Genomic DNA, 11,445 nt, shown 5'->3' with positions numbered 1-11,445 from the left:
CCTTTCTGATTCAATTGATGTGGGTGGAATCGTGTTTAATGCATTTAAGAGAAGACGGATGTTATGTGTTTTTTCACCTATAGCCTGGAAGATTTCTAGTTCATTTTCGAGATGTGTTACAGTATTTCTTTTGCTGTCTAGTATTCTTGATTTCTCTACCTTGGCTGCTTTAATAGCGGCATCGAGCTTATAGCCCAATAATTTGGCAGTTTGTTTGGCTTTAATAATCAGGTTTATGAAGAAAAACTTCATACTTGCATACTTTGTACTTGTTTGTATCCTTGCCCAATTTGCACAACCTGGCATAATGCAGTTATTCATGCTACTGGGCATGGTTAAAAATTAAGACAGCATAAGCATAATTATTCCAAATATTACAGGTTCTGACAAGTAAAGAATTTTCAGTGTCTTGTCACAAATAGGCTACATATTGATTATTGACAATCTGTGACATGCCATAATAAGCAAAAATTAAAAACACTAATAAGCAGGCTTAAAATTAATAAATACAAACATTCCAACAGTTTCGAGATTAATTATACTTTCTATTTGCAAAAGTTCCTCAACTTTAACACAAAATAAGAAAAAAGGGAATTTTTAAGAAATCTGCAAGATTTCCCGAGATAATAAGAATTTCCTGGGTTAAAAATCAGCTGGGATGCCGTTGGAGAAATCCTAGTATCTTGTTTTAAAATTATAATTAATTGCATTAAAATTTTAAAAATATTCAAATTATATATATTTTAAAATATTAAATATATTATTTAATAATGTTTTAAATAAATTATTATTTTACTCTAATTATCAATGTAATTAGAGTAAAATATACTAATATATTTTATGTATTAAAGCTATATATATGTATTAATACTATAGTAAAATATATTAATATATTTTACTATAGTATTAATACATATATATAGCTTTAATACATAAAATATATTAGTATATTTTACTCTAATTACATTGATAATTAGAGTAAAATAATAATTTATTTAAAACATTATTAAATAATATATTTAATATTTTAAAATATATATAATTTGAATATTTTTAAAATTTTAATGCAATTAATTATAATTTTAAAACAAGATACTAGGATTTCTCCAACGGCATCCCAGCTGATTTTTAACCCAGGAAATTCTTATTATCTCGGGAAATCTTGCAGATTTCTTAAAAATTCCCTTTTTTCTTATTTTGTGTTAAAGTTGAGGAACTTTTGCAAATAGAAAGTATAATTAATCTCGAAACTGTTGGAATGTTTGTATTTATTAATTTTAAGCCTGCTTATTAGTGTTTTTAATTTTTGCTTATTATGGCATGTCACAGATTGTCAATAATCAATATGTAGCCTATTTGTGACAAGACACTGAAAATTCTTTACTTGTCAGAACCTGTAATATTTGGAATAATTATGCTTATGCTGTCTTAATTTTTAACCATGCCCAGTAGCATGAATAACTGCATTATGCCAGGTTGTGCAAATTGGGCAAGGATACAAACAAGTACAAAGTATGCAAGTATGAAGTTTTTCTTCATAAACCTGATTATTAAAGCCAAACAAACTGCCAAATTATTGGGCTATAAGCTCGATGCCGCTATTAAAGCAGCCAAGGTAGAGAAATCAAGAATACTAGACAGCAAAAGAAATACTGTAACACATCTCGAAAATGAACTAGAAATCTTCCAGGCTATAGGTGAAAAAACACATAACATCCGTCTTCTCTTAAATGCATTAAACACGATTCCACCTATATCAATTGAATCAAAAAGGGCATTTTTGGTAGCAGGACTTTTTTTTACTAAAATAAGAATCAAATTGTGTGATCAAGTATTCTTTGATTTTTAAAATCTTATAAAAGTTTACGATAATATTTTGTATTATGTTTTATTTAAATAAGCTAAGTTAGAAGGTAATTTTCCTTATTTAAATAAAACATAATACAAAATATTATCGTAAAGTTTTATGTAAGTTCATTTTTTTTCTTTAAATTTTCAACTCAATTCAAAGGCATTTTTGTTGTGAGTAGTTTTTAACAAACTTTAATAAACTTTTTCTATTTGTGAAAATTTCTACATAACTCAAAAATAATTTTTTTATACATATTTTACACAGCATTATTATTATTTTGGAAGTTGTAGGTTGTATTAAGTTAGTTAAAAATGAAAAGTAATTATATCATTCGATTTTAAGATTTATTTTATATCTTAAAAATAATTAATTATATCCTGGAATTCCGGAAAACAGATCACTTTTTTCCTGGAATCCCAGGACAAGCAGAAGATCAGGAAATAAGAAACCCTAGAAGGTACATATATAAATAATGTATTATATGCTGTTTGTGAATAAGACAGACACAAAGCAAGATGGTGAAACAGCTAAAAATTGCAAAATCCAAGTTTAATTTTGTAATTTTATAGCATGCAACACAGATTGGGCAGTACGAGGCAATAAACATTTGTTATGAGGATTTAAATCATTTAAAATGTAAAATATTTCTTTAATATGAGTTTATTAACAGTATATCATGTAGGTACAATGTTATACTGTTAAAAAATTTAATGCATAAAATTTGCATAATTTTTAATTTAATAGCATTATTAATTTAAAGGTTTCACATCACATGATTACTTGCTAAAATTTGTTAGTCTTAAGTCCTTAAATATTTTTACGTATATTTATATAAAATATTTTAAACTAAAGATTCAACAAGAGAGTTGAACATTTTCTATAATATTTTGAGCAATATGAATTTTTAAAGTAAAATAAGTGGATTTTGTTTAAAGGAGGGTTGATTAATTATAAAATTTAAATAAAATTTTTCAACAGTAATTGTTTGAGTAAAGAAAATCTTTCTAGAAAGATAACAAAACGAAAATTTTACAGGTGGAAGCAATTAGAAGACAGATATTCACTCCTATTTTACAGGTCAGAAATCTTCTCTCCTTTTTGTTTATTTTTTTTTTTTTAGGGGACGGCATGGATCTATTTTTTTTTCATTACATCTATAAAATCTTTTCCCTGATTTTCAAATAAGACACTTAGCTTTATTCTAGTAAGAAATTAAAGTTAGCAGGTATAATTTAACACTTTGGATAGCTATTTGAAATTCAATATGGTTAATTTTTTAATAATTTAGATAAAATTAAACTTTTTTAAATTATTTTTTTATATTACCTAACTAAAAGGGTTTTACGTGGTTACAAAGGAGACAAATGATGGAATTAAAGGTAAAATGTAAACTTTTAATACGATGTCCACATTTATACAACTTTGGATTTAAAAAAAAAATTGTGTCTAATTGACCTCATACTACTGCTGGATGCAACAGAAATTACACAACTCCCGGAGGGTTAAAATTGTTACTGGCTTGTGCAGCTCGCTAAAATATCATAAAAATATATTTCTAATTATTTTTAATTTATCAAATTAATAGGAACTAATAAATTTCCTTCATATTTAAAGAAAAAAAATCAACATTTTCAAAAACAATATCAAAAAGTTTTGTATATACATTAAAGCTAACATGCATAAAGCTATTTTTGAAATTTTCATGCATATGAGATTTTCCTAATAAAAATAATAGATTGTAATTTAAATAAACTACTTTACGTGAAACAATGTAATTTCAGGTGAACAGCAGGTCTTTAAGATTGGGAGCCAATAGAAGAAGTGAAGTCATTGAATCTTTCAATCATGTATCTCCTAAAGTTTTACAGTTACTGGTATGTACCACTTACTTTAATTATTTTGTATTTTATTTTCAGATACATCATTGTTCAATAATAATAAAGTTTAAAAACAGAGTAAGAAAGTAGTAATCATAAATGATTTTTTGAGATATTCTTTATTTCAGCTGAATGAGATATTAAAAACATTTCATTATAAAAATAAATAAATATAATAAATCAATATCTTAGAGTTAACCAATAGTTTAAGTTAATCTGAATAAAAATATGACTTAAATTCAAAAAGTTTACATTTTTCAGTTTTACATGAGGGAAAAAATAAATATATAGTAATTGAAAGAAGGTTTCAGTTTGTCCATATTACTTTGAGTTAATGGCTGAGGCTAAAAATATGGTTAAGGTTGCAAATTAAAGCTTTTACCCTGTAGATGATGATACTGAAGAGAGATTTGAGAAAAGTGCAATGATATAATGTTAAGTGTACAGTAAAAGTGTATCAGGTGATTATAAAACCCCTTGTAATCTCCACAGCTGTTCTTGCAACCCATACTTTGGGAACTGTTAATTAATATGGAATATAAAGGAACAAGTAAATTAGTATAAACTAAAGAGAAAAATTATTACACAACTGATAGCTAAACATAATAACTAAAACACTCACACCTGAACAAAAGCATAAAGGAATTGCTAACATAGCTCTATTTTACACTTAATTTATTCTATTTAGAAATGACAGCTCTCTATTAGATAACTTTATTTCAAATAAAAAGAGAAGAATAAGTGGTTTTTTTTATATTATGAAACAACAAATATAATTAAAAGCATAATTAAACAACTGCACAAATAATAGCAGCAAGATAATTCTGATTCCCACGTTTGATTCTCACACCTGAAATAAATTTGAACTCCCACTACTGACAATAAGAATGAACCATTCTCGTCATTAAAGCCTAACCTGAGAGAGAGAAACAATTTTGTATCTCATACATTGAAAGAAGTAATTTTCAGTTTCAAGAGTTAACTTTAAATGTTTATGACAACATTATTCATCATTCTTTTGACTGTTATAAACCATTTAGTTCATTTTCAAAATGCATTTTATTTTTTTCTATTTTTTCAAATTATTCTATCATATAATTAGTAATTTTACTATAAAGTAAGCGATTTATCTTAACATACTATTGTATATATTAATTTAAAGAGTGTTTGAGACTGTAAGACCAGTTTTAGTAAACATCTGGGGATAAAAATGCAGTTCAGTTATCAAATTAAAGCTCTTATGTTGTAAATGATGCCACTGAAGAAAGATTTGAAAAAGGTGCAATGGTTCAGGTGTAATGCAGTGGCAAAGATACAATGTTAAGTGTACAGGAATGCCATCTAATGATTTATTTTTTCTTAATTATTTTAACAGTTGGTTTCTCACCACTACTGCAAATTCCTGTTTCATTTGCTAATTACATATTAAGTCATTTTGCATTATTTTTCAATAAATGTTTTATCTATATTGATCACAGTGCCATCTACAAACTTTTAGTGCCAATCTCTATTTATTTTACTATTACTAGACAGTGGACATATAGGCCCTTAAAAGTGGCATTTTAGGCGCTTAAAATAAGCTCTTAAATTGCGTCTTTATGCTTTATAAACAAAAATAGGAGGTCAAAATTTGCACAATGAACAATTAACGTACTTATCAGGACGATGAATTTTTTTATTTAATATATGTATTCCAAACAAAAATGCACGTATTCAGGATGATGCAAACACAAAAGTATATAAACAATTTTCTTTACATTTTTTATTTGCTGTGTTTCCCATAGTTAGCTTCATAATATATTACAAGCACTTTTTCCAAATTTTCAATAGAAAAGTTGCAACGTTTGTCACCGAGAATTAATTTATATGCAGGAAAAAAAGCATATAATCCATTATCTTCAATAGGTGTGGAACACATCTACTGAAGATAAATAAAAGTATTTATTTTTTCTGAATTTTCTAATGGTAGCTGTTCATATATTTATTAAGTAACATCTCTTCAATCCGAAAAAAACTTCTGGTACCTCACAGCCAATTCAGGTTATAAAACTTCTTTTATTGCTTTTTTACAGATGCATTTCGAGCCAGGTTAACTTTCTAGCTCCTCTTCAGTGCTTAAGAGTCTCCATAGGCTAGAATGGCTTAATTTCACACTTATATCGTACTATTACACTTATACGATACTTTTAGTCCCATTTACAATGTTTTTACCAACACAAAGAATTATATTAAGGGTGTTTATCATGTTATATCGAAAGGATGTACAGCTTGCTACAAGGTTTCTTAAAATTATAAGTTTTTAATTAGTAAGAAACCTTGTAGCAAGTTGGAAGTTGGTTGGAATGCTAAATTGCCACCATGGGACTCAGGTGCAAAATTGACAGAAGCCGTTGAGATAGAGAACCAATTGGAAGAGCCTTAAGGTACAGAGAATGGCTATATGTGAATCACCTACACACAGTTTGGAAAATACAGGGTGGTTACAATTAAAAGTTACCCTACTCAAACCTGTATAGAGTCCATTCTCATTGATGTATTTTGATGATACTTGGTATATATGTTATATGGACCATAGGGAAAAGGAAAATGCAAAAAGAATAATTAGTTCAAATTTCTACACTAGGTGAAAGAATGGCGCATGAAGAACAAGAAACACAAAATGGACACACACAAAATGTTTTTATTTGTGACATTTGTTTAATGTGCAATCCATTTGCGTCAATCACATGTTCAAAGCGCCTTACAGAGTGTTCAACAGTAGCCCAATAGGTTTCTTGAGAAATTGCAGCAATATGGCATGTTATACTTGCTTTCAATTCAGGCAGAGTTCATATGCCTTCTTTATAGACATGATCTTTCAGATATCCCCACAACCATACTGAATTGAAAGCAAGCATATCATGCCATATTGCTGCAATTTCTCAAGAAACCTATCGGGCTACTGTTGAACATGCTACACTGTAAGGCGGTTTGAACATGTGATTGATGCAAATGGATTATCCATTAAACAAATGTCATGAATAAAAACATTTTGCATGTGTCCATTTGTGTTTCTTCTTCTTCATGTGCCATTTTTTCACCTAGTGGTAGAAATTTGAACTAATTATTTTTTTTGCATTTTTCCTTTTCCTTATGGTCCATATAATGTATATACCAAGTTTCATCAAAATACATCAAAGAGAACGGGCTCTATACAGGTCTGAATAGGTCAACTTTTAATTATAACCACCCTGTAATTGCTTACTGATGATTTTTATGTAGACTGCCAAATTTTAAATGATGTCATTGTATTTTAACTGAATAAAACCATTGATTTTAATGGGTTTCTGCTAGTGTAATATAAAATTGGAGAAGCAATTTTTTATTTGGTGTTTTAATAAAAATAATCATTTTATTTTTGTAACTTATTTGAATCACATAAACAATATTTATCTATTTTATAGATTTTTTGTGTGCATTATTACGGCATTTCATTCAGACCGATTTGTAGATACTAATTGATTGGGTTAGCCTCTTACGGCCAGTACCAGATTAGCCAAGCGGTCTGTAGGCTAATGAATTGACTTTGATCAGCTTAAGACACTGCAATGTATACATTACTGCTGAAATAAATGCTATGACTTGGTATTTAATATAAAATTTAATTATGAAATAAGAGCTGCTTAGGGTTTACAAAGTGAACACTAGTCTAATGTTTGGATTTTATGATATGATATATCAGGTAAAGCTATTTATCTACTTTTTATTGCTAAATATGAATTTCCAGGATTCTGATTGACCCTGTCACATGTTTGTGATGACCATTTATATTCTGAAAGATCAGTTGGATCTCTTGGAATCAAGACTCCTGACAACCACTTAGTCGATTACACGGAATAAGACACAAACGGGCTTTTGTACTAATTACTGGATTTTATAGGAGGTATTTGTGTGTGAATAGTGATGGAGTTAGACCTAAAACTAGGTTGTCATTATTAAACTACTACAACAAATTTATTAACAAAAGACAATCAGTAACAAAACCTAAATGAAAGTTACATATATTTAATTATTCGACTGCCTTATCACCTAACATAGAGAAAGTTTACAATTATTTAAGTCAACATAATTCCTCATTCTTTTTATATATTTTTCAAAGTTTTTGGCAGAAGCTGGCCATGGTTTCCTGTAATTTTGGTGGGAAACTTCTTTATTCACTGCTTTCTTGTCTATTGATTCAGTTCTTCAGCTCTGGGGGGTTTGTGTTCAGCCAAATTTATTTCATTTTACTTGTTCAATCATTGGGGAAAATTTTGGTCCTGAGGAGAGAAGTGACAAGGATCTTCCTTGTTGAATTGGTATCAAAGTCAACATCTGTTCTTGGAAACTTCCTTCTAAATTGAAAGTCTATCATGACTCGCAGAGAAAAAAAATATATTTTTTTTTTTTTTTATTAAATAAATTTTACATCAATCTAGGAAAAAAGTATCTGCCCTAGATTCTCACAAGTAATTTAGTAGTGTTTTTCTTGAAATGAAAACTGAGGTGATGGATAATTCCTGCTAGAATGCAGGATGGAAATTCAGTAAAACTTCTCTTTTTCTAAGACTTCAAATGAAATGACTTAATGTTGTTGATTTCTACATTACAGTGGGTGATCAGATAACAAATACTTTTGAGAAAGATTTTTATGATCGGACAATGAACACTTCACTGAACAAACATAAAAAGAAGCAATGAAAATAGCAAATACTGATTGATTTCCCTTGTCTTCAGGCAACAATTTGAAGCTTTTCGGAGCGCTGGAGACATCGACACTCAACCTGGAATATAATCATCAGATAGTATTCCTCCGAACTTTGAAGCTCTCCCTCGTAATTCCAGCCTTTTACTTTTCTGACAGAAACAATTCTTTTATAGTATTTGTGAGACTGTCAGGCAGGCACTCATTAAGTTTTGCATCGAGTTTTATTTTTGAAGGATAAAATAGCAAAGGTAGAGAGTGGGCAGAAAGTGTCTGATGTTGCTGGGCAGTATGGCTTGAACAAAATTACAGTAGGGTGCAGTTCAATCTTATCTAAGAAAGATACAGTATAATCAAAAAGACTCAAGCAGCTAAAGGAGTAACAAAAATCACTTCTGAGAAATAAAGAACATTGAAGAGCTTATAATGGAACCTGAAATGGATCTGACAACAGAAGAATGCCAAGAACTCTTGAATGAAGAACACCAAGAAACTCAGTGAGATATGTTTTGTTATGAAAAAGAGGATTAATGTCGATATCTGCTATTAATTAAAGATCTTTTGAAGAAGTGGGGGATGTCAGATCAATGGTCTTAGAATGGCATACAAACCAGGTTNATATTTAATATTTTAAAATATATATAATTTGAATATTTTTAAAATTTTAATGCAATTAATTATAATTTTAAAACAAGATACTAGGATTTCTCCAACGGCATCCCAGCTGATTTTTAACCCAGGAAATTCTTATTATCTCGGGAAATCTTGCAGATTTCTTAAAAATTCCCTTTTTTCTTATTTTGTGTTAAAGTTGAGGAACTTTTGCAAATAGAAAGTATAATTAATCTCGAAACTGTTGGAATGTTTGTATTTATTAATTTTAAGCCTGCTTATTAGTGTTTTTAATTTTTGCTTATTATGGCATGTCACAGATTGTCAATAATCAATATGTAGCCTATTTGTGACAAGACACTGAAAATTCTTTACTTGTCAGAACCTGTAATATTTGGAATAATTATGCTTATGCTGTCTTAATTTTTAACCATGCCCAGTAGCATGAATAACTGCATTATGCCAGGTTGTGCAAATTGGGCAAGGATACAAACAAGTACAAAGTATGCAAGTATGAAGTTTTTCTTCATAAACCTGATTATTAAAGCCAAACAAACTGCCAAATTATTGGGCTATAAGCTCGATGCCGCTATTAAAGCAGCCAAGGTAGAGAAATCAAGAATACTAGACAGCAAAAGAAATACTGTAACACATCTCGAAAATGAACTAGAAATCTTCCAGGCTATAGGTGAAAAAACACATAACATCCGTCTTCTCTTAAATGCATTAAACACGATTCCACCTATATCAATTGAATCAAAAAGGGCATTTTTGGTAGCAGGACTTTTTTTTACTAAAATAAGAATCAAATTGTGTGATCAAGTATTCTTTGATTTTTAAAATCTTATAAAAGTTTACGATAATATTTTGTATTATGTTTTATTTAAATAAGCTAAGTTAGAAGGTAATTTTCCTTATTTAAATAAAACATAATACAAAATATTATCGTAAAGTTTTATGTAAGTTCATTTTTTTTCTTTAAATTTTCAACTCAATTCAAAGGCATTTTTGTTGTGAGTAGTTTTTAACAAACTTTAATAAACTTTTTCTATTTGTGAAAATTTCTACATAACTCAAAAATAATTTTTTTATACATATTTTACACAGCATTATTATTATTTTGGAAGTTGTAGGTTGTATTAAGTTAGTTAAAAATGAAAAGTAATTATATCATTCGATTTTAAGATTTATTTTATATCTTAAAAATAATTAATTATATCCTGGAATTCCGGAAAACAGATCACTTTTTTCCTGGAATCCCAGGACAAGCAGAAGATCAGGAAATAAGAAACCCTAGAAGGTACATATATAAATAATGTATTATATGCTGTTTGTGAATAAGACAGACACAAAGCAAGATGGTGAAACAGCTAAAAATTGCAAAATCCAAGTTTAATTTTGTAATTTTATAGCATGCAACACAGATTGGGCAGTACGAGGCAATAAACATTTGTTATGAGGATTTAAATCATTTAAAATGTAAAATATTTCTTTAATATGAGTTTATTAACAGTATATCATGTAGGTACAATGTTATACTGTTAAAAAATTTAATGCATAAAATTTGCATAATTTTTAATTTAATAGCATTATTAATTTAAAGGTTTCACATCACATGATTACTTGCTAAAATTTGTTAGTCTTAAGTCCTTAAATATTTTTACGTATATTTATATAAAATATTTTAAACTAAAGATTCAACAAGAGAGTTGAACATTTTCTATAATATTTTGAGCAATATGAATTTTTAAAGTAAAATAAGTGGATTTTGTTTAAAGGAGGGTTGATTAATTATAAAATTTAAATAAAATTTTTCAACAGTAATTGTTTGAGTAAAGAAAATCTTTCTAGAAAGATAACAAAACGAAAATTTTACAGGTGGAAGCAATTAGAAGACAGATATTCACTCCTATTTTACAGGTCAGAAATCTTCTCTCCTTTTTGTTTATTTTTTTTTTTTTAGGGGACGGCATGGATCTATTTTTTTTTCATTACATCTATAAAATCTTTTCCCTGATTTTCAAATAAGACACTTAGCTTTATTCTAGTAAGAAATTAAAGTTAGCAGGTATAATTTAACACTTTGGATAGCTATTTGAAATTCAATATGGTTAATTTTTTAATAATTTAGATAAAATTAAACTTTTTTAAATTATTTTTTTATATTACCTAACTAAAAGGGTTTTACGTGGTTACAAAGGAGACAAATGATGGAATTAAAGGTAAAATGTAAACTTTTAATACGATGTCCACATTTATACAACTTTGGATTTAAAAAAAAAATTGTGTCTAATTGACCTCATACTACTGCTGGATGCAACAGAAATTACACAACTCCCGGAGGGTTAAAATTGTTACTGGCTTGTGCAGCTCGCTAAAAT

General features: G+C 28.3%; 1 protein-coding gene across 2 annotated transcripts in view; it reads left to right on the top strand.

Moving 5' to 3' along the window:
• The window catches only part of LOC111642421 (transportin-3-like), a 37,950-nt gene extending 32,113 nt beyond the window's left edge, over positions 1-5,837 (top strand). The window contains exons 6-8 of one of the 2 annotated variants that reach the window (XM_023388771.1): positions 2,888-2,929; positions 3,634-3,726; positions 5,802-5,837. In XM_023388771.1, coding sequence (XP_023244539.1) covers positions 2,888-2,929; positions 3,634-3,726; positions 5,802-5,822 — 156 coding nt within the window. In that variant the 3' untranslated portion in view covers positions 5,823-5,837. The remainder of the gene's footprint in view (positions 1-2,887; positions 2,930-3,633; positions 3,727-5,801) is intronic. The other variant, XM_023388772.1, reaches the window with a different exon arrangement.
• The last annotated feature ends 5,608 nt before the right edge of the window (positions 5,838-11,445 follow it).

The sequence above is a fragment of the Centruroides sculpturatus genome, unplaced genomic scaffold, assembly GCF_000671375.1.
Source record: "Centruroides sculpturatus isolate CEXI.00-Female unplaced genomic scaffold, Cexi_2.0 scaffold1655, whole genome shotgun sequence".
Taxonomy (NCBI): Eukaryota; Metazoa; Arthropoda; class Arachnida; order Scorpiones; family Buthidae; genus Centruroides; species Centruroides sculpturatus.
This window is presented reverse-complemented; position numbering and strand designations above follow the sequence as displayed.